We start from the raw sequence: 25,243 nt of genomic DNA on the forward strand, positions 1-25,243 counted from the left end.
TGCGGCGTTAAACATCAAACAAACAATATTTTGAGTAAAGTTTTGATTTTGACAATTAAACTTCTACACGGTTAAATAGTGTGGGGATTAGAGTGTTGCGTTGTGGGTGCTTTCTTGAGTTAGTGGACGCTGTAGTCAGAGTTACCGGATGTTCAGGTTATTTTTCATTTTATCTGCTACAGGGTCACACAGCGTGAACATATATATGTTGCCCAAAGGTTAAAATGTCTCCTTTTCTGCTAGGCTTCAACAGGCATGTGGTTCCTTTTCCGAAATAGAAAAGGTACTTTCTTGGAAAAATGAGACTGCAGAAAATCAACTTGTGTTTGAATAACTTTATTAATAAAATGGATATCTTTTGAGCAGTGATTATATTTTTAATACCTATCTCTTCATGAAATTTTATTATACTGTGTCTTCTGATTTGTGTTTCTGTATAGAACGAGAGCACAATTTTGAGAAGAGAACACCAGTGAGAATAGTCTGTACTCGCAAGACTGAACACCTTCATTTACAGCATGAAACTATCATCTCAGTACTGTCACTGTGCAGTCACACTGTAAATCAACATGGCGACAATGCCAGTAAACACTAAAACGTTCACAACGGCAGGCAAGGGTGACAGTTTGAACCCAGAACCGTTAGAGAGAGCCGATCATGTCTGGATGTACTGCGGGTGATTCCCTTGACCGTTACCGGGCGATGGCTGACTGGCCTCCGTTGTGGATGTACTCGGCCTGAAGTAAACACACACGGGGTCAGTGATACATACACTCCGACAAGTCAGGACCATAACCTAGGAATTGTTTAAAGGTATACCGTATATAGAAGAAAGGGGTCATGAAGTGGAGATGCCACGCTTGGTCGCCCATGGGGAGGGGGTCTTTATACTTCAGGGAAAGGTTGTCAGCATTACTCTTGCCCTTAGTATTGATTATTTTCATTGTCAAAAATACCACGTTAGCTCTCCAATCATACTTTAATGCAGTATTTGTGAACTTTGCAATTAGAAATGCGTCTACAACCCAATGAACGCCTAAAGGCTTTTCGCATGCTTCAAACTCGGCTTCGAATTAGACGGGAGGTAGCTAATATGTTTCAGTCTGTGGTTTGCAGACTTTAGAACTGTTGTATACAAACTGATATTGATCATCCTACATCCTTCAACTGCTCAGTACTGACTGACTGAGTGAGTTTGGTTTTACGCCGTCTTTAGCAATATTCCAGCAACATCACGGCGGGACTAATTAAATCAATTTATTTTTAAAAAGCAAGAATTAAATGAAGATGAACAGTATTAAAAAGATCCTTAACAGTTTTAACATTGAAATATTTATCTCTTATAATGGAGTTGCTTCTGGATTGGGTGATTAAGACAAACGTTGAAATCACTGAATTCAGATTGAATCCGACGTGTGCAAGAGTCAAACACCTTCTAAACACCCACCTGAACACGATAGATGTGAAACTATCATCGTCGTCATCAATTATCTGCAACCATAAGTTGGACGGAGTGAGTAATCAGTAACAAGATGGCACTGTGTAATGGCGCTTTATACTGTCTTTCAGTTATATCACGGTGTCAGGTTGACCGGTAAAGCTACTGAGCAAGAGTACATTGTCGTTAAGGCAATAGTGACCTGGCACGACTAAGGGAGGTAACTCTGATCAAGAAATCACGACGCCTCCGAGGAATGCGACACCCATGCCTCGACCAGATCCTAGAAACAGTTTTAATGATATTGTAACTGATAGATCTCATCCAGGAAAGACATATGACGATGCATATAATGTGACAATGCGTAGTAGGGCTGGGACGGGTAACTGGGATACCCGGGACGGGTGGGTAATGAGTTGGACCCGGGTACCCGTCTCAATACCCGGACCCGTTATGATCATGTGACTAAGAGATTAAACAATGTAGTGTGTTATTCTTTAATGATTGAAAGGTTGTATTGTCTTTGAAGATTTAGACATAATTTACAGTCGCCTGTTTTGTATGTAATACATGGTTAAGATATTGAAAAACTCGAAATTTTAGCCTACGGCCTGAAGAATATATTGCCATTTCTTACAAATTTGATGTCAGGGATTAACATAACGTATCTGGGTAGGGTAGGGTAGGGTAATAGGTGGGGCACCCGGGTAGAAGATTTGGACACGTCCCAGTCCTAATGCGTAGGATGGTATTGTTGATTGAGCTTCTCTAGCCACAAGCGAGGCCGGCTTGAACCTCAACATCTCCGTGTGAGCAATGTTGGGAGAAAGTTCCTTAAAGCGGCGCGTACACTCACTCAACCACAGGTACCATGCCTGTGGTGTCTCCGAAATTGCATTTTCTATTTCATAAATTTCCGTTATTCAATCTGTTATAGTTCAGTACGACAAAACTATGTTCCTTACAGGTTTCCATACTTACCACAGACTCCAGAGACATGTGAGGTGTCACCGACACTGTTCTCTCCATCCAAACTTTGTCTGGAGGCTTAGCTGGGGTAAATCAATCGAAAGGATTAAACGTTCATAATAACAGTTAGGTGAAAAGGAAAGCATACCGAGCTTTCAGTGGGATCGAATTGATTATGTTAATTTAACCATCACTCATTCCTGCAGCGTTCATAAAATCAATTACCTGTGACTGGGTAATGTGTGAAATCTGCTACTACATGAGGCATGCAATGTTTGAAATGCACATTTATGCCAAAGAAGTAAAATTGGCTTTCAAAGATATGATATCTAGGATAGCAATTAGTAGTTGTGTATTATCTCTTAAAGTTTAAAACGTTTTCAATCTCATTATATTCTTTTTAAAACAAAAACATATGTTTGAGTTCTGATTAAACGGCAGTGGGGTTTATGTTTTGATATGATATCGCTATCAATTTCTACTTAATGACAAAGTAAATCAGAAGTTTCTTCTTTTATGTAAAGAACAAAACTAGTGCAAGCAGAAATGTTGTTGGAGAGTTGAGCGAAATTTAAATTTGCGTTCAATCATCATTAAAGAATGGTTTGACAAAGGTTTCACTCACTAACGTTTCGAGCAGAAGATGACACAGTATCTCTGAAAAGAAGACAATTTATCCTGTATAAATTAGTACAAGTGTCCTTGTCTTTGATGGTGTCCCTGTCATCCATCAAGTTTCAGATTCTATTTTCTCAAATGGCTACCTTTGGCATATTTATGTTCCAGGCCTTATTTAAATTCCAGTCTTAATATCTCGAAATTACGTGAACTCTCTTACAGTAAAATCCGACAAGCCTTTGAAGAGAGGAAGTCGGCAATGTATAAAGATGGACAAATTGAGAGAGAGTTGAGCTTAAAGTCATGCAGAATTTAAGAAACTATGGACTGATTAATGGAAGCATGCATTTCATAAGATATAGGCAGTATAGAGACATTAGCAGGCGTGATATAGGACATCGGTATGCACTATGTAAGACATCAGAAAGAACTACATAATACTAGTATTTCAAAACTTACATGATGCTTCTGATCATGGCACAAGCCAGCACAATGGCGGCGGTCCCCAGTACGACAACCGATGTCCTCAGTACCCACAGCTCCGATGTAGTGTCGGCAACCAGTTGCTTTGGCAATACTGTAATGTACAGTCGAGTACATACAAAAATTCAGTTAAGTCAGTAAACTAATCATTAGCAAAAAGTGTTTTAAAGTGTACCTAACAGTTTCCAAGACAGCAGTCAGAAATCAGGGTTTCCGGGCTCTCGATAGAGAGATATAGATCTCACTAATGGACTAGCTGACATGTTGTGATATGAATGCGGCATACACCTACATTCTATCAGTTATAATTCTTAATATTATCAGGAGGACCTTAGTTAGGTCAACTAACTAATCAATATTCTATATTTCGTTACAAACCAATGACATTCTCCACTTCAACATCCTCCAGAATGACCTTGACATTGCCGGTGGTGCTCTTCATGGACCCCACACATGTATCTATGTGAGGAATCGCACCCGTGCATACCACGTGACGTGCAATTGTAGCCACCCCTACCGCCCTCTCCGTGATGAGAACACTTACTGATGACATTCTCCACTTCAACATCCTCCAGAATGACCTTGATATCGCCGGTGGTGCTCTTCACGCTGGTGGTGCTGCTGTCACTGGCGGCGACGGTGACGGTGTAGTAGTCCACTCCGCCAGTGTCGGCGTCGTAGTCCAGTTGGGACGCTACCACCAGACGCCCGTCCGTCGTCATCTCAAACTTGCCCGTCATACTCGTGCCAGACGCTGAAAGCACGTCATATAGCTGATCACTATCAATGACATCAGTAATGTTCAGATGGAGTGTTTCCGGTTCAATGTTTTGGGTGACCTTTGATACTGGCAATCTTCTTTGTCAGGTTTTTGACGTTTCATGTCTGAGGTATGTGTAAATTTACGTTGATCCTGGACAGTGAACATGAATTATGAACCTCACATTTTCGGCATCATACCCATGCATATAATGAAAGTCGAGATGTGCGTCCCTTTGGCCTTCTGACGGTAAACCATGGAAATAGCAATGATAACTGCGCAACGTGTTGTTAACAATAAACTCTGGTTATTATACTTTGTTTTAACGACTTAACTTTAGAATGTCAAGAACATATTCCAGAATGATGAAACACATTCGGGAAAGTAACTGTCTTCGAGATAATCCAAGCAATCCCCATTTGTCATGAAATACTCTTGTAGATATTAGGAATAGGTGGAGAACAATTGGAGAATCTTGAATGGGTGTCATTTGGAAATATCTGTTTTATCATGTGTGTAATGTATCACGGTCCATATGGTCTCTGTATCGTCGTCTACATACATGCACACGAAATTGTAAAACAGTTCTATGTTTCGTTTAACATTTCCCATCCAAAACTTGGCATCATAATTCTATGGTTTCTGTTTTGTACAGGTGAGCCAATCTGCGATCTATGTGACATACGGGATGCAGAACACCACTTACGGTTCTTGATGTCCAGAACGCTGTATGTAACCAAACCGTCATCGCCGCCGTCGTCGTCAGTGGCTACAAACGTCTCCACCGTTTGCCCCAGGGTGGCAGACTCCTTGATGGTCACGTCAGGGAAGGTGGAGCCAACCCCGAGTGTGGGGGGACGTCCATGACGGGTCGTGCTCGTTCTCCCCCAGAATCTAAAAGCAGAGGAATGGCAAGACCATGCAATGTTACTTCCAGGCTGACTCTGACTCAACCCAGCTGACAATGCAAAATAGTCCAGGTTTAAATGTGATATGTAGGATAGAAATATGATCAGCTACAGCTTGTTCAGCTTGACCTGATCAAGTGAATACTAATGAATTGCGTGACCGTGTCACAAATGGTTGGGTCTATTATTGTGAAGGGGTGCACCTTTGTCCGATGATTGGTGTAAACGAGTGGACTGATTGTTGTGCCTATTGTTGAAAATTTGGAAAGCGACTACTGGGCCAGAAATATTGCAGTTGAACATGAAATAGAAAAAGTGATAATTGAAGTGTTGTTTTCCGGGACAGGTTCTGTAACGAATCTATGTATGCATGCTTCGCACGGACGCAACATTAATAACATTCTCTGCACCCCATATATAATGAAGATAACCCGATCTGCCGTTTGTGCCATTTGACCTCCCGGGTCATGCATATGTAGAGTAGTTCAGGTCAAGCTGAACAAGCTGTAATTCCATTCTTATCGCGTATGGTTAGTATTTGCTTTACATGGTTATTTACAGTTACACTACACTTGTACACTGGTACAAATTGTCTTGAATGCAGAAGAGATATTTCCGCATAATGCGAGGTGATAGTTCTGTCACTCGTTTACGTGTTGTGAACCACGTGTAACTATTTACTATTACATGTGATATGCAGACAAAAATTGTTATTTTGTCATGATAAACACATTGCCACGCTTTAAGACAAAGTCTCCGCTTTGATATTGTATTGAACGCTATCCAACCTCAACGTGAACAGTAACTGTTGACGTCAACGGTGTTGAAGTTACTGGGTTGTCAACAGCATGGAGGACGACACCATAGCTGTGGTCGCTTGTCATTGCCTCGTAGTCGATCTCGGTGCCTCTGACAAAAAAGGTCGTAGTCGACGACTTTGAACACATCGTGAACGTCACCACTGACGATGTTGAGTGTGATGTTACTGCTGGAACCTTCATCAGCATCCGTGAAGTCTAATGATGTCACCAGCTGATCTACAATAACAGAACTTTGTGTTGCAGTTACAAAATGCCATTTCATACAATACCATTTGATATAATTAATGCTGTCATTTTTTAACAAAAATCAAATTGATTAATTGGGCAGAGTAGTGTAATCCTTCTAACCCATTCTAACCTATCTCAAATATACTGACGTTCATAAGCAAGTTCACACCTGGTGTGTTGGGACTATTTCCAAAAGAAACCTAAATATTTTGCTAGCAGTGTTGTAATTGGTACAGTATCTGTGGTGTTGTAGAGACACTTGCACGGTGTTTGTGACAAAGCAGAATCAAAACACGTTTTAAATATTAAAGCTGTTTTAAAGAAAATATTTTACCAAAGAACTAGGTGTGTACTTTTCTTTGAACGTCAGTTTAAGTACAGTATTCACCAAGCTCAATGTACACTGCCTATAGTTTGGCATGAAATGCATGTGGACCCGTTTTTGTAAATATCTCTTCATCCAATGACCCAATCGATCTCAAACTGTGCAAGTGGATGTTTTGTCAGACAACCTAATCACATTGTAAATCACCGATTTTATGCATTTGTATTAAAGAATCTGTCTATGTAACTGTCAACAAAATAAACAGCAGGACGCAGAAGGCTTGCAGAGGGAGGGAGCCAATGACCTGTAACAGCGGCAGTGTTGGGTCATAAAGGTCAACGTTCGTCAATGTAGGTCAGCTATGCTGATGACCCTGATGCCAAAACTTTGATGCCTACCTTTTGTACAAGGTTTTGTTTATTGGCTGTTGGTTTATTTTTCACAATTGTTAGCACGATGTTCTGTTTCATGCCAAGAGCAAAAGTTGTACGTTTCATGTAATCCGACACCTTATAAATCGGTTTGCTACGTTTGCTCTCTTTTAAAAAAAATTAAACACATTGCTAATTAAACGTTTAGCATCATCTGAATAAGCTTTCATGATGACAGCTAGAAGTAGTCAATGTGAATGATCCAAACGGTCTATCACTGTGCAGTGCACAGGTAACTATCATGAACTGCACGTGCATTTACCTTTATGACCCAACACTACCGCTGTTACAGGTCATTGGCTCCCTCCCTCTGCAAGCCTTCTGCGTTCTGCTGTTTATTTTGTTGACAGTTACATAGACAGATTCTTTAATACAAATGCATAAAATCGGTGATTTACAATGTGATTAGGTTGTCTGACAGTTTGAGATCGTTTGGGTCATTCGATGAAGAGATATTTACAAAAAAACGGGTCCACATGCATTTCATGCCAAACTATACCTTGCATACTGAGAAGATGAACAGTTACAATATTTTACGTGCGCTACAGTTTTATGATTTTATTCAATTAAGAAACGGATTGGGCACAAGTTATCCAACTTGAATAAGCCCTCTCCACATAGTTACAAGTGTATATTACAAAAAAGTTCAACAAGAGGCAGACAAAGGGTATAGATATGTACAGACAAAGTTATTTAAATCGTTTAGTGTTATGGATGTAGATATGTACAGATGTAAAACCATTTGTTAACAGTTTTATAATACTGTATATAATATTTCTCATGCAATAACCAAACTATTAAACTGACAGCAGAAAATAGTGGACCAGACTATCCAGTGGTCGATATTGATAGCATATATAATTATATATGATAACCTTTGTCGTAAAATAACGTGCAAAATGTTTATTGTTTTAAATTTGAAGATCACTACGCTTTTGGTGGTAATTGCAAACAACATACCATTCTGCGAGTTTTCTCGAATCTGCGCCGTCGGTGCTAGTGTAGTCGCCAACGGTGCATTGTCGTTGATGTCGGTGATGATGAATGTGAGGTCAGCTGTGGCCTCGTTACCGGTGCTGTCAACGGCTTTCGCCGTAATGTCTGACAACGTCGTTATACCGTCACTGCCATCTCGGTCAATCCTTTGCGAGCTGTAGCTCAACTCACCACTTGGGTTCATTGACAAGAAGCCAGCGTTTGTACCTTCAAAAACAACAATATTATTTCTCAAGTTTTATACATGTTTAAAATGTCGTTTTTGACTACTCAATGTACATAGAACCCGTAAACCATAGCAAGACAAGCCTTTCAGTGTTGGAAGTCAAATTGTACACCCATAATCTATGGAATACTGTACACCCATATCTATGGAATACTGTAAGGGACATCCTCGCGATCTCGACCTTTGGAAACAAGCTAAAAATGCCAAAAGTGTAAGAATGCGAGATCGAGAATGTCCCTTACAGTATTCCATACATATCACACATATGGAGTCAACTGTTGAATGATTTTGAGCATTAACTGAAAATTCTGTATTGAAGTTAAACAATAACAAAATTGTTCTGGAAGGGATGTGCCTTCAAGCAGGTGATGGGCGTTGGGATAGCCTAGTAGTTATAGCATTTGCTCGTTACGATAAAGACCCGGGTTCGAGTAACCACATGGACACAATGTGTAATGCCGATTTCTGGTGTCCCCCGCCATGATATTGCTGGAATATTGCTAAAAACGGCGTGAAACAACGCTCACGCACTCACTCACTCACTCACTCACTCAAGCAGGGGACGGAAATTAGCAAGTGATTGACGATGAATGTGTTCCTCACCCCCTAGGCTGTAGGTGACAGCACCAGTGTTCCCGTGGGTCACAAACACGCCCGTTAGGACTGTCCCCTCTTCCTGATCCTCGAGGATAGCAGCATTTGTCGCAACAATGATCTTTAATGTTGTCGTGACGACTTCTACAACGGTAACCAGCATCACTGCGCTTGTGGTGAACATCCCGTCATCTGCTCTAGAATAACATCAAAAGTTAATTTTACCATTAAAAGGGACTTTCTTTACATATTCATATATCTATTGACGTTGAAAGGTTTGATTCTTTTCCTTAACACTACTAAAATATTTTTTGTCAAAACCCGGTCATATATTTTGGTGGGCGGGGTCAGAGGGAACCGATAAGGGTCACCAAACATATAATTCTTGGAGAAGGTCATAAAATATTATAAACATACTTTGAAGAGGGTCATATATATTATGGCCATTTTATGATTAGATAAACAGTTCTAGAATCCAGAAAGAATGTACATCTGAGGTGTCATCGATAACTATGAATTAATTTGAATAATTTTGTTCTTCAAAAACCTCTGGACCCATCATCAGTCCCAGACCCTTTAATAGTGAGTGAGTATGGTTTTACGCCGCTTTTAGCAATATTCCAGCAACATCACGGCAGGGGGACACCACAAATGGGTTTCACACATTGTACCCAATCCCTTTATTAAACGACTGGTCCCTTAGTCCTCGGATCGTCACAGCATTTGCCCATGTCCCAAGCCGTGACATTTCGGATTATTGCCTTAAACGACAAACAGCCATACAAACACAGCCAATATGCTGGATACTTACATTATCGTCAAAACATGAAGCGGTGACGAAGAATAATCTAAGGGATATTTAAGAACAACGTCACTTCCGCTTATTTCAAAAGAACTTCCTCTTCCTTCTAAAGTGAGTGTGACCGAGTCACCGTCATCATCTGTTGCGGCCACTGAAGCAACAACGTCACCCACAGCAATGTCTTCATCGACGGTGATGGCATAATGAGTTGAATCAAACTTGGGCACGTTGTCGTTGACGTCAGTTAACGTCAGTCGTATAGTCCCGTCCGAGAATCTGGGTGAAACAGCACCGTCGGTTACCCTGATTGTGACGTCATGATAGGCCACGCCCCCAGTTGCGGTGTCACTGTCTAAGACGCTTACTATCTTTAAGAGACCGGTTTGGGAACCAATTACAAATTTGTCACTGCTGTCTTCTCCCTTCGCTGCAGAAGAAAAGGACAGAGCAGATAGAAAACGAATGATTCGTCTTCACATTTCATGGAACACATATATAATTGTATTGTATCTGGCTAACCAAACACGCTCGGCAGGGGGCACAGTTGTGTCAGTCCAGCCTAGCAGAAGCCTATTAATCATAGGTTCGAGTCCTGTTTCACCGGGATTATGTTCCTAGATAGGTTTGTAGATATTGACAGGACCTGTGGTCATTGGTTCACATTTGTATCCACCTATACATCTAAGATGAGGTGAGGTGAAATTGGGTTTAACGTCGTACTTGAGAATATTTCGCTCATATGACGACGTGCATGCGTGTATATGTGTATGTGCGGCTGCTTGTACTAGCCCAGACTGAAGCTGGTTTTATAGTGCTAGCTCACTGAGATACCATGCCGCAGTGAAGCATGAATACCACACTCAGACACATTATACTGACTCCGACCCGACCAGTCCTTGTTGTACCCATTAATGCCGAGCGCCAGGCAGGGACCAACAAGTACCATATTTTAACGTCTTTTGGTATGACGCGGTCGGGGATCGAACCCTCGACCTTCCGCTCTCCGGGCGGACGCTCTAACCACTACACCACGGGGGCGGTCTACCCATCTAAGAGGATCAGGTATCAAAGAATTTAAACAACATTTGGGCTTTTTTCATAAGACTTATCATTAAATAGAACACGGACCTAGACTATATATCCTACTGACTGTGTACTGTATTTTGACTGGCTCAAAAAAATGTTATTAGATTTGATGCCCAAAATCGTTTGGACTTTCCACTACGCATAGCTTCCTTCCTTGATAAGTGTCTGAGATTCAACATTTAAAAACTACCTTGTCAGTGGATAACCCGAAGTTTTTATCAGATTTTACAGATATCAAGCATTGCAATATTTATCAGAATTCGGTGACTTATTTGCACATTTTCCGCTATCAGTGCGGGTTTAGTTATCACGGTTGTATGTGACGTCATCGGTATTATCATTCAAAGCGTTGTTTTACATATTCCTACTCATGTCACAATTTACAATGTCGGTAACAGAAATACACTACGTATCTTCAGACTTAATGTCTATATGTTAAAACTCACAGTCCAGCACGGAAACGAGGGAGAATGTGACATCGCCGTCAACTCCCAGGTCGCCGTCGGAGGCTGTGAAAGAGATTTCGTTGTTGACAGGAACGTCCTCTGATAAACTCATTCCCGGAAACTGACCGGAGCCGTCCACTGCAGGGGTGTCAAAAACCGGGTCGAATTCATTTACCGGGGTAACCTGGATCAGTACATAGGCAATGATTTACGCCATCAGTAGACTGTGACACACCCATCTAGGTCACACATCAAACACACATGCTTCTCCTCAGTAAATCTTTTCAGGCTAAGGTAATGCCTTGATAATGATTCAAGGTTTATTGACCAGAAGTTAATGCAGCGTAATATATATGAGATCCCATTCAAAGCTGTCTTAAAACAAATTGTTTCGAATCCACGGTGTTTAAGCATACTCAATAAGGATGTTGTGGTGAATTTTTACTCAGACCCATTTTACATTTATCTTACTAAAGTATAATTACTTACATTGTGTTAAATTTCAACTTTCAACTGGATAATCACCGTCTTCAGGCTATTAAATGCAACTTGGTGTCACCTAATGTATACAATATATACTTCTCTTCAAAAGTTTAGACTCACTTATATATATATATATCTGTGTGTGTGTGTGTGTGTGTGTGTGTGTGTGTGTGTGTGTGTGTATAGATAGATAGATAGATAGATATGGTTACATCGAAGATTGATTTCTCCTCTAACTTGGGGGAACCAACTGCAAACATTATGCAGATGAATTGCACGAGGATCATGCATCAAATTCCTGAAAAGCGTGTGCAAATATCGCGTATGTGAACAGCTGTGTTTTGGTGTAAAGTTTTGTTAAGAATTCACTGAATTTTCACTCATTTTTAGCATTTACTGAACTCATGACAATAATCTTTTCAACGTTACGAATTTGTTTTATACAATACATCCGTTCATGCGTAAACAGTACCTTTAAACAGTATGGAATATTTTGCAAATTTTAGTTTAGAACAGTTGCCTGAAGTAAGTGGCTATATTTACACTAGTGAGTTTAAACTTTTGATGAGAAGTATATTATCAATGACTGTAGTGGACGTGTCGCATGGAGCTCAGATTGCAAATTGGGACAAGCAAGAGCTTTACATCAAAATTTGTTTTCAAATCTGGATAAAGGACAAACATGACAATTTCACGTTCTGTTCTTGACGACTGTTCCAAGACTATACAGAGTCTACATCAAACTGTGTCCAAGAAGGATAATCCTTCAACTCACTGACCGATACCTCTGCCAGCTAGGTACTCACTTTGACACTGATGGTCGTGGTGCCGGTTCTCAGACTGTCTTCATTGACCGCTATAACGGTAAAAATGAACTCATAAACCGACAGAGATTCGTAATCCAGGTTACTTGTCACTGTCTTCAGCTGGCTTCCGGTGAGGTTGAACAGGTCTTGGGGAGTACCAGCTTGTAGAGCGATTCTGGAAGCAGCGTTGGTGCCGTCATCGGCATCGTTCACAACAAGGTCAAGGACGACGGTATCTGACATAAGTAATGAATACGTGAGTTGGGATTTACACACTCACAAAGCAACTTCAGTTATACATTTATTTTTGAGATTTGGTACAGTTTTCAGAGATTTTCATTTTGAAGTATGACCATAAGATTATCAAGTCAATTAATCAAATTACTTGTTCATACAGCCAAAAGGAACTATGTTAATAACAATGGAAACAACAGCAAAGAAAAGCAAACGTTCTAAGAATATAATGGTATAGATGTGTTTCATCAAATTTATGCACATATTTTTGCTACAGTAAAATGATTAGGGTGATGTACTGACGAGATGAGATATTTGGTTCTCCCGAATGAACTGAGGTGAGATGAAATTGTGTTTATTGTTGTGTTTAAAATTGTTTCATATTCATATCGATGTGCATGCATTGTATGCTGCTTACAGTGCTAGACCACAAGGTTACCATGCCGCAGTTTAACATGGATCAAACATAATACACTGACTACCTGCCGACCAACCCTTGTTTGACAAATACCATTTTTGACGTCTCTTTGTTTTATCGAACCGGGATCATCCACTCTCCGGTTAGGAACTGTTTCCAGTGTTTGCCCTTAACCCCTGAAAAGCTGCAGGCCCTAAGGATCCAGAACCATAAAAAGTTGTGGGTCCTGATCAGAATATGAAGGCCCCTTATTTTTGCTACAATGTAAGTAATCCCGAGCTAAAAGACCATAATCTTAAGGACCTGCAGAAAGCAAAAGCTGTGTGTCCGAGTGGTTTTCAGTCGGCTTCGGGCCTAAGGACCGCCGTTGATTTCGAACGCTGACTGTTTCCATCGCATCACTACAATACTAAGACGTTTCTGGGCGCATGTGGACTCACCGATCAGAGTATTCTCTGCTACGTCTACCGTATACGATGTCGCTGAGAATGCAGGGTTGTTGTCATTGATGTCTACAACCGTCGCAGTTATTGTCTGGGACGACCCAAGACCGGAGCTGTCAGTTACAGTAAGGTCAAATGAGACGGAGGTCAAGGCCGCTTGGTCCCGGTCTATTCTATGAGCTATCTTCAATACCCCGGATGTTGCGTCCACTCCAAAGAAGGTACTATCACTTCCTGTCAAGTTATTGTTAAGGGGTAAATATGTATAATTCAGTTTTACATGAACATTGTTGATGTTCAAAATCCCCTAGGCTATTAAAAAAATTAAGAAAACACAATCAATTAAATACAAAAGATAAAAATATCTGATTGAGACATGCAGCTTCTTTGAATTTTCGTAGTTTCTAGGTTTAAAAGACCATTCAAATGTCGAAAGTAAGTTACAATAATCATAATGCTTACTTAGAGTATTCCAGTAAGATAAATCAAATTGAGGTGACTGAAAAGTTCAGTCCGAATATGATTGACTGCGATTATTGATTGACTTGGTATTTTTCTGCTAACCGTATACTACACTCTCTTAAAAAAAGAAACGCAACCCCTATCTAAATATCTGACATCATTTCTAGAATAAAGATGGTGAATGTAAATTAGAATTTTCTTCAAAATACTGTTAATACGTTCCCATCTGATCAGTATAAGCTCCCAAACGGAACCATTTTCACACATGATGACCTTTGTATCCGTGTTATTTGAGAAAGTGCGAAATTGTCATGTACAAAATGCTAAAAGCCTGTTGCACGTGCAAATCGTTGAAAACACAGTTCATGTAGAGGGTTTTAAAAGCACGCGTAGTTTGTAATTTTTCTCTCATAATTTGCTCTGCAAATCAAGTTCGAAAATGCCCCGTTTGAGTACAGCAAATCGAAATATTGCCATTGGTCGCATTGAGGCCGGGGAAAGCTTTGGAACAGTTGCCCGTCATCTAAACGTACACAAAACAACAATCTCACGACTTTGGAATCGTTACACACATTTCCATGCAATTGAAGATCGTCCCAGGAGTGGTAGACCTAGGATCACCACACCGGCTCAGGATCGCTTTATTCGACTCAGCCACCTACGTAATCGGCATGCCACACCCACCATCACTGCAACACAGGTGCCAGGTTTGAGGAGAGTATCGGCCCAAACCATCAGGAACCGTTTACATGAGGCAAATTTACGTGCAAGAAGACCAGTTGTTGGGCCCGTCTTGAAACGCCAACATCGACGCCAACGTCTCAGGTGGTGTACTAACGTAAGGAGATGGACCCTAAGAAACTGGAGAAGAGTCTGGTTTAGTGACGAGTCTCGTTTTCTTCTTCAACGACGTGACGGTAGACAACGTGTCTATAGACGAGCAAATGAACGTTTTGCACCGAACTGCGTTCGACAGGTCGACAGATTTGGAGGAGGAAGCATCATGGTATGGGGAGCCATGTCTTACAACCAACGGTCAGACTTGGTCATCATTCCTGGCAATTTGACGGCACAACGGTACATTGATGACGTCTTACAGCCACATCTTCTGCCGATAATCGCCCAACAGAGGGAGTTGTTTCAACATGACAATGCCCGCCCTCATACAGCTCGTGCAACAGTGGCATTCCTACAGAATTCAAACGTCAACGTGATGCCGTGGCCCTCCAGATCGCCAGACATCAATCCTATCGAACATCTGTGGGACCAGCTGGATCGTCGTGTTCGTGCACGTACACCACAACCGCACACGTTGGTTGAACTGGCCGCAGCACTCCAGGAAGAGTGGAGAGCAATCCCCCAGGAAAACATCCGCCGTCTGATTCGTTGTTCCGAGGAGGTGCACTGCTGTGATTAGAGCTCGTGGCTCTACAACGAGATACTGAAGACAACGCCCCCTAGCGTAAATTGAGAGTTCGATACTGACCTGCATTAACTGTTACCTTATACCGTGCTGACCTAAGGTTCACCATGTCAAATTTCATGGCATTATCTTTAAAAATACAAATGTAATAACCAGTTAAAATTGATATAAACATTACCAAAAAAAACAGGGGTTGCGTTTCTTTTTTGAGAGAGTGTAGTATTATGGCACGAGTGTTGTTTGATTATTACTGACTGGCGTTGATCACAGACGAATGTAATGAATATTTTCCCCGTCAAAGAATACTGATTACTTGACAACAAGATCCTCTCACCACTTATCGCATACGTGAGTGTGTCCCCCTCGTCTTTGTCGTCCACGGTGTAGAGGTTACCTACCACGCTGCCAACTGCCATCTCCTCCGTGATGGACAAAGTCCCTGACAACGTTATCACCGGCGTCTCATCAACGACGTTAGTAACACGTACCGTCATCCTCGCCTGCTGGGTGTTCCGACCGTCGGACATGCTGCACAGTAATAAAACGTCTTTATCATGACGCATTAGCAATTCAATGACGTTCAGGTAGACCAAGACGTCTCTGCCGAAAGGTGTTAGTAGTACGCATTGTCGGGATAAGATACTGACAACCCAATGGGATAAGATACTGACAACGGGATAAGATACTGACAACCCACTGGGATAAGATAATGACAACGGGATAAGATACTGACAACCAAATGGGATAAGATACTGACAACGGGATAAGATACTGACAACGGGATAAGATACTGACAACGGGATAAGATACTGACAACGGGATAAGATACTGACAACCCAATGGGATAAGATACTGACAACCCAACGGGATAAGAAGATATAAGATGACAACCCAATGGGATAAGATACTGACAACCCAACGGGATAAGATACTGACAACGGGATAAGATACTGACAACCCAATGGGATAAGATACTGACAACCCAACGGGATAAGATACTGACAACGGGATAAGATACTGACAACCCAACGGGATACGATACTGACAACCCAACGGGATAAGATACTGACAACTGACAACCCAACGGGATAAGATACTGACCACTTGGATAAACCCACAATGGGATAAGATGACAACGGATAAGATACTGACAACCCAACGGGGATACGACAACGAGATAAGATACTGACAACCAACAACGATACTGACAACCCAACGGGATAAGATGACAACGGGATAAGATACTGACAACCCAACCCAACGGGATACGATACGGGATAAGATATTGACAACCCAATGGGATAAGATACTGACAACGGGATGAGATACTGACAATCCAATGGGATAAGATACTGACAACGGGATAAGATATTGACAACCCAATGGGATAAGATACTGACAACCCAACGGGATAAGATACTGACAACGGGATAAGATACCGACAACCCAATGGGATAAGATACTGACAACCCAACGTGATAAGATACTGACAACCCAATGGGATAAGATACTGACAACGGGATAAGATATTGACAACCCAACGGGATAAGATACTGACAACCCAACGGGATAAGATACTGACAACGGGATAAGATACTGACAACCCAACGTGATAAGATACTGACAACCCAATGGCATAAGATACTGACAACCCAATGATGACATTAACGACGAATCTTGAATTAAAAACCACAATCAGTGGATCCCGGCATGTCCAAGGGGCGGAACTCACAGCGAATTAAATGGCCTTGTGAAATGGACCGGTCATACCTGCTCGACAATATCATAGATTAAGTGAGGGAGTGAGTTTAGGTTTACGGCGCACTCAGCAATATTACAGCTATATGGCAGCCGTCTGTAAATAATCGAGTCTGGACCAGACAATCCAGTGACCACCAGCATGACCATCGATTTGCGCAATTGGGAACCGATGACATGTGTCAGTCAACCAAGCCAGCGAGCCTGATCACCCGATTCCGTTTGTCGCCTCTTACGACAAGCATGGGTTACTGAAGGCTCATTCTAACCCGGACCTTCACGGGTCTCATAGGTTAAGTTTAGATCTATTTTTATAAAATTAATGAGACTTTCGAATCAAACACCATTGTTTAATGAAGTAGTATGTCTTGAACAAATAAAGTATCGAGGATAAAACAAACAAGCTGTATAGTAGTATTTCAGCAGAGTAATGTTTTGTCTTATAGGGTTTTTTTCAATACGGATGGTGTTTTATCACAGTCGCCATGATATTGGGAACCAATTATTCGCTTTGAATAGCTATTTGAAAAGAAATGTCGAAATATAGCAATGAAACGTGAAATAAAATCATCACTAGCACTCCTTATAACAATATTTCAGTTATGTCACGGCGTGTCAACTTAATGTGCGAAGAAAGTGTTGCAAATTTGGCGTTTGGTTTGTAAGACCTAGAAACATAATCGGGGGCGAACGGGGATTGAACCAACAATCAGCAGTTTCTGGCGTGTCCAAGGAGCGTAACTCTGCACAGTGAATTGAGGTGCCTTACACGATCATGTTGTATTGGTATGAGAAGAGCTTCAGTCGAGTAAGCGATCATGATTTTGAATGACTGACTGCCATTTTGTTCAGCAAGTGAGAGATTATTCACAACTACATGCTTTCTTAATTTGATGCATATAGCCAAAAGTGACTAATATATTCCCATTTACAAAGTCTGCTGTTTCGCAATTCCGTCAAGATCAATTCCCGAGATCCAATCGTTACCATGTCTTCCTTTCGGATGTGACCACCTCTTCTTCTGTCATTCATGACTTTTAGTTAATTTTGACTCAGATCGAAGCTATGGAGAAAGTTAGCGCGTCATTAACTTAATGAATGTTCTGGGGTATCATTAGAGCGTCATTAACTTACTTGAAAAGTGTACGTTGTGACAGAATTTCGTTTGCGCAGCATTGGATCTACCTACAGGTATTAAATTACACAGAAATGTATAGAATATTAAATTGCCTATACTATAGTGTAAAAATATGTTATATGTTATCCCGAATTTTGTTATGCGTTAAAAACAGTAAATTCCTCCACTTTTTGTCGTGCACTGATAAAAATACTGTGCTACTATATTTCTAATTTGGCATCTTTACGGAAAGTGTGAGCGAACAACATACTGTCTGATATCTGAACGACATAAGTATGTATTAAACTGGTCTGTGTGCTTATGTATAACGTTATACACTCAATCTTAAAAATGACCCGCAATATGTGTTAAATTGGGTTTTCCTCTATGACGTTACATGACTACAATAGTTCATACGTTTATAAAGATAAGGGGGCATCACTCCGCTATGCTTAACAATTAGTCATTGTAACTCAGATCACTTTTAGAGAATTTGCTGTGGATAAGGACACTATATTTCCGTGATGTTTTGTTCACGGTATTATCGAAAACAATGATCGTGAAAACGTTTGTGACAAACGCGCACCTGGCCAATGATTATACGTCATTGTTTTGATAAAAAAGAAAACATAAATAAATTCATTGAACAAGACAATTCCATTAAGAATGTATGCATTATTATCTATTTTGTCAGTTTTACTTAGGTTTAAAATTCTAAATGTTGATAATGAAATTAGTTTCATGAAACATATCTGAACAATACGCAAATTATACATTAATACTAAAAGCGTAATCCGCAGGACAGTGTGATTGTGTTTACTCTTATTCAACCGACCTTCACAGTTAACACACTACAATGGAGATATACCTCACGGAACTGGTTGGCTGAATGGATTAATGAGAGGAATATTGGATCCGACTAAGAGAAAATATGCCACATAGTTCAGTGTAAAAGTACCGTACTAAGTAAATAAATACGCCATAGTAACTTCTAGCTCAGTGTTGGAAATGATGAAAACTGAAAATATATTTTGAAAGTGTCTAAAGTTTTCTTTTTCTTCACTGAAGTCAGTATACATGCATGTTACTGTTAGAAGTAGCCTGGATGACTGAAATGACTAACCCAGTTATATAATAAAAGAGAGGGTTTTGAAGTTACAATCTACCTGATCAGGAGCCGATATGTGTTCAGTGTTTCATAATCCAGGGGTTGTTTGACCCTCAGTTCTCCTCCAACCAACTCATATACATCGTCATGAGTATCAAGCGTGAAGGTGAGTGCGTCTCCCTCGTTGTCCGTCCCCGTTGCGGTGTAGATGACGACGCCGATGGGAGTATCCTCGCCAACGTCGACTACCGTGGTACCCAGTGACGCCGGGCTGATGAACGTCGGGGGTTCGTCTGGTAGATAGTGGAGAACAGTGAATGGATATTCATTGAAGCGTTAGTAAAATGTCGGGCGTTGCCGTGGTCAGATTTCAGTGTATCAGTGTAGATGACAGTGTTTGCCGTTTGGGGAGTCTTGGAGTGGGTGTTTCTAGAAGTCTAACTGTATATGCATTTCGGCAATTCAACAGCATGTCGAGGAACAGGTCAAATATTCAGTTCCACAACAAAAAGATCTTACATATCTAACATATGTCCTCTTGTTAGACACAATCATGTAAATAATGCATACATATAGAATACATATAGACATACATATAGACATACATACATACATATAGACATATAGACATACATATAGACATACATACAGACATACATACAGACATACATACATAGACATACATATAGACATACATACAGACATACATACATACATACATATAGACATACATACATATAGACATACATATAGACATATATATAGACATACATACAGACATACATACAGACATACATAGACATATAGACATAGACATACATATAGACATACATAGACATATAGACATACACAGACATACACATACATACAGACATACATATATACAGACATACATATAGACATACATATAGACATACATACAGACATACATACAGACATATAGACATACATAGACATATATACATACATATAGACATATATATAGACATACATACAGACATACATACAGACATATAGACATACATACATACATATAGACATACATACAGACATATAGACATACATATAGACATACATACATACATACATACATATAGACATACATACATACATACATACATACACAGACATACATATAGACATACATACATACAGACATACATACAGACATACATACAGACATACATAGACATACATATATAGACATACATACATACATATAGACATACATACAGACATATAGACATACATATAGACATACACATACATACAGACATATAGACATACATACAGACATACATACAGACATATAGACATACATACATACACATACATACATACATATAGACATACATACATATACATACATACAGACATACAGACATACATACATACATACATACAGACATACATACATACATACAGACATACATACATACATACATACATACATACAGACATACATAGACATACAGACACATACAGACATACATACATACATACAGACATACATACATACATAGACATACAGACATATACATACATACATACACATACATACATACAGACATACATATAGACATACATACAGACATATAGACATACATACATACATACATACAGACATACATACAGACATACATACATACATACATACATACATACATACATACATACAGACATACATACAGACATACATACAGACATACATACAGACATACATACAGACATACATACATACATACAGACATACATACAGACATACATACAGACATACATACAGACATACATATAGACATACATACATACATACAGACATACATACAGACATACATACAGACATACAGACATACAGACAGACATACATACATACAGACATACATATAGACATACATACAGACATACATATAGACATACAAACATACATATAGACATACAGACAGACATACATACATATAGACATACAAACAGACATATAGACAGACATACATACAGACATAGAATACATAAATACAGGTGACAAAGGCTCTTTAATAACTTAAAGAAATCCCCGACTTTATCAGAACCACGTGTGTTTCAATCACATAAAGCTTTCCCCCAGTGTTTACGTCAACATCTCCATAAAAGTCAAACCAATAAAACATCTTTACGGACCTCTTATTTCATTATTTACATGCATAAATCTACTCGGAACCAGTGACATAGCCTTGCAATAACACAATTCTCGCCTATTACATTTGCAGCCAAAATAGTTTTCACAGTCACAGAGAACCACTTGAACTAAACACGGCGATTATGTATAAATAACCGTGACTTCCTTCAGTGCAATGATGCACTACAGAGAGACAAAGGTGGGCGTGGCTTATTCCATGACTATTTCTTTACGATGAAACACACGGATCCAGCAGACCTACCGACGAGGATCTTCCATTCTGCCACAACACTGGCGTCATTGTGGGACACCATGAAGAAGTTGACTTCAAACGGCGTCACAGTCCCCGTCACCAGCACATCCGAACCAAGTACATCCCCTCTCCCAACACTGAATGTTCCAGTCGCGTCCCAGGTCAGCCAAAACGGCTTGAAGCTGTCACAGTCCAACACAGGCCGGTAGTCGTATCCGAGCCATTCACAGCCAGCATCGTCACAGAGCTCGCTGGCAGACACAGCCGTCCACTCGTTCAAGTCGCCGCCGAGCTTGCAGTACAGCCAGGAACCTGATCAGAAATGGTCAATATATTATTTACAAATGGATTGTTCAAAACGTGAGAAGGGATACCTCACGTTTCCTGACATTTACAACATGTAGACTGTTCCATGAGACGTTTGACAGCTGCCCTGCATCCATGATAATGTCAACATGATCGAAACCAAGATCGTGTTCAGTAGTTGCTGCTTGTCAAGTGTCTCCAAACCCAGTCGCCTCTCTACAAAAAATTACCATATTTACATCCATGGGTCCTATACTTTCCTTCATCTGTGGGACATATCTCTGCACTAAGTCTACCTTCTTCATTCATCCTCTATTTGACTAAATATACATGTGATTAATCCAGACCATTTTCGTCCAGAGAATCAAAGGATTTCTAAGAAATATTCCTGAGCCAAACTCACAGGCAAATGGCATGGATACGAACTAGGACATAAATCATGCAAGGCATCAGGATCTTTCTAGTGTTATTACGTCTGTTCATATGAGCTGAATCTGTTGTATGACCATTCAGAATTTCCCACCCATTTTCCAATGTGGCGCTTGCCTTCCTTATGTACGGCCCCAATCTTACCCGAGATACAGCCATCTTGTTGTAACTGCACTCCTTTACACGCCTTCCAACACCATGTGACTGTCAGGACACTTTCTTTGTAGAACATCCCTAACTTTATCCGAGTCGACGAGCTCTCGATCTCAACCCCTAAAACCATCACCACCCACCACAGTACACCTTCACCTTTAGCCGTGCCTTAGACCACTTCTTGCAGGTGTATCTCTGTTCATTTTGACTACTTTCACCTCGAGCAGCATGTGACTCTGGAGCTGAACTCCGACCACAACCACCACCACCACCCACAACCCACCACAATCACCACCACCCAACATCACCACCTGCCACCACCATCATCACCACCACCCACCATCACCATCACCACCACCACAGTACACCCTCACCCTTACCCGTGCCTGTGACCACTTCTTGCAGGTGTATCTCTGTTCATTTTGACGCACCTTCACCTCGAGCAGCATGTGACTCTGGAGCTGAACCACCACCACCACCCACCACAGTACACCCTCATCCTTACCTGTGCCTGTGTCTACTTCTTGCAGCTGTATCTCTGCCCCATGGCACGCCTTCACCTCGAGCAGCATGTGACTCTCGCCCGTCACTTTAACCCCAAACCCATTCACCTTCTTGTACGATGCACTGTCGGAAATGATGTTGATCCACTTTCCTGTAATAAGTACAGACGTCCACATTGACCTTTGCAGGTAAATCACAGACAATATGGAGACGTAGGCAAACATTTGTGAAGGTGCAGATCGTCATCTTATTCACCTCATTTTTACACAATGGCATCAATACAAACACTTTGATACTTGTCTGGTTCATCGGATAGTAACACTCTCTGGATTTACAACATTATGGAACATGCAATATGGGATTGTGCGTGAAGAGTATCGTTAATCATTAAAAAGCAGGTTTTGGTAAGAAGCCGCTTCATTGTCAACGTCACCAGCATGAATATCATAGTCGCCATTACATTGATATTGGCATTGCTATCCCTCTTCGTCGTGTTCTATTTCTGCTATTAGTAACACAACCCAATTTCATAACGAAATTGACAAAATTTAATTTTATGTTAACGATTGATAAGAGAAGAACTGAAATAACACAACCTACCACACGTTACTCGTGGAATTAAACCACACAGAAATACAAGTGTCCAGACAATGATCATTCCGATGTATAGCGAGGATACTTAAAACCTCTGACTAGTACCATTCCAACAAGAGGCAAGCATCTTGTTACTTGAACTTCAGAATTAATCACGATCTGTCAAACCACAGATTCGACTTATCCATTCGTCAACCGTATCCTTGGAAAGAAAACATCTTCAAATAATATGGTGCATGATGTGTTGAGCGCAGGTGCATTTCATGCCTTTAGAACATATGTTATGACCATCCATTTCAGGTGCACATTAAAACACAGAGTGTCCCATGGTAAGTCAATGACAATCCAGGTTAATACTTTCAGATACAAATTCCTCTTCTATAAGCCCAGGGATGTTCCATTTCATGTTTTCAGGAAGTCTTCACATGGTCTATTGCTATGCCTATATAATGTTAAACATATAGGTGTCCTGTACAAACCCTGTATGTAATTGATACACCTACCAACGGAGATGTGCCTGGGACCTTCATTGTCACCAACGGTAATGGAGATATTATGGGGCCATGCAGCTTTGATAATCCCCCTGTAATCTGTCACCCAAATGAACACACACTGATAGATATGATAACATGGCAGCAGTACAATACCTTCACGGTGATCTCTCGTCCTCTTTTGTCAAGTACAAATGAGGCGATAAGTGTTTTGACTCCCTCAGTTGGCGATACGTCAAGCACCTGTTTCAACTGTTTAGTTAAAATGTCGTCCTTGGGAATGGTTGTTAAATAGTCAGGTGAAGAACTGAGGTGACAAATATTCCAAAATCACAGGATTGGCATACTGAGGGAGTGAGTGTGTGGATGAGGGTGTATGAATGTTCGGTTGAATGTTAGGATAAGTGATTTGTTGAATGTTAGGTTAAGTGTTTTGTTGAATGTTAGGTTGGGCGTTTTGCTGAATACTAGGCTGAGTGTTAGGTGAAGTGTTCGGTTGAATATTATGTCGAATGTTATATTAAGTGTTCGTTTGAATGTTAGGATAAATTTTAGATTAAGTGTTCGGTTGATTGTTAGATTAAATGTTTTGTTGAATGTTAGGCTTAGTATTTTGTTGAATGCTGGGCCGAGTGTTAGGTTAAGTGTTTGGTTGAATGTTAGGTTGAGTGTTAGATTAAGTGTTCAGCATTCTCACTCATTTTTTTATTTGCACAACTGAAAGCCATCGGCCCATAGTACAATACTGGCCCATATAGAATAGATACATACATCACACAATATCAAACAAAGTTGTATCATCAAACCATACGTAAAGCAATCATATTGTATAGATGTACATGTAGCATTATGTGTCGCATAATGAGAAATAGTATAGTACATGAACGCAGCAACATGTCTAATTACATGCTCATTTTCACAAGACATCAATCGGGTGGTCAGGCTCGCTGACTTGGTTGACACACGTCATCGGTTCCC

At 40.5% G+C, this 25,243-nt stretch overlaps 2 protein-coding genes across 2 annotated transcripts; both read right to left on the bottom strand.

Annotated features, from left to right (window-relative positions):
* Window positions 1-320: 320 nt before the first annotated feature.
* On the bottom strand, window positions 321-5,797 carry LOC124271218. Its single transcript, XM_046706295.1, has 8 exons — window positions 5,742-5,797; window positions 4,975-5,162; window positions 4,053-4,262; window positions 3,485-3,602; window positions 3,033-3,064; window positions 2,420-2,490; window positions 1,448-1,491; window positions 321-737 (listed from the first exon to the last, which is right to left on the bottom strand). Exons 1-8 carry the CDS (start codon window positions 5,795-5,797, stop codon window positions 656-658), a joined length of 801 nt encoding a protein of 266 aa, XP_046562251.1. The 3' UTR covers window positions 321-655.
* On the bottom strand, window positions 5,043-23,356 carry LOC124271219 (protocadherin-like wing polarity protein stan). The gene is made up of 12 exons (XM_046706296.1): window positions 23,017-23,356; window positions 21,798-22,100; window positions 19,442-19,676; window positions 15,735-15,928; window positions 13,513-13,749; window positions 12,421-12,656; window positions 11,132-11,315; window positions 9,609-10,026; window positions 8,807-8,994; window positions 7,942-8,184; window positions 5,965-6,213; window positions 5,043-5,162 (listed from the first exon to the last, which is right to left on the bottom strand). Exons 1-11 carry the CDS (start codon window positions 23,354-23,356, stop codon window positions 6,017-6,019), a joined length of 2,775 nt encoding a protein of 924 aa, XP_046562252.1. The 3' UTR covers window positions 5,043-5,162; window positions 5,965-6,016.
* Window positions 23,357-25,243: the final 1,887 nt, after the last annotated feature.

Source organism: Haliotis rubra, unplaced genomic scaffold (genome assembly GCF_003918875.1).
Source record: "Haliotis rubra isolate DU_JTF1 unplaced genomic scaffold, ASM391887v1 Scf159, whole genome shotgun sequence".
NCBI classification, from domain to species: Eukaryota; Metazoa; Mollusca; class Gastropoda; order Lepetellida; family Haliotidae; genus Haliotis; species Haliotis rubra.

Coding starts and splice junctions, on each gene's coding strand:
- LOC124271218 (XM_046706295.1), bottom strand. CDS start 5,797: ATGCGGAAATATCTCTTCTGCATTCAAGACAATTTGTACCAGTGTACA. Junction 4,263..4,974: donor CGTTCTGGACATCAAGAACC/GTAAGTGGTGTT, acceptor ACGTGCTTTCAG/CGTCTGGCACGAGTATGACG. Junction 3,065..3,484: donor GCCATGATCAGAAGCATCAT/GTAAGTTTTGAA, acceptor TCTTCTTTTCAG/AGATACTGTGTCATCTTCTG.
- LOC124271219 (XM_046706296.1), bottom strand. CDS start 23,356: ATGTGGACGTCTGTACTTATTACAGGAAAGTGGATCAACATCATTTCC. Junction 11,316..12,420: donor CCACGACCATCAGTGTCAAA/GTGAGTACCTAG, acceptor GTACTGATCCAG/GTTACCCCGGTAAATGAATT. Junction 6,214..7,941: donor TCGAGAAAACTCGCAGAATG/GTATGTTGTTTG, acceptor CTGTTATTGTAG/ATCAGCTGGTGACATCATTA.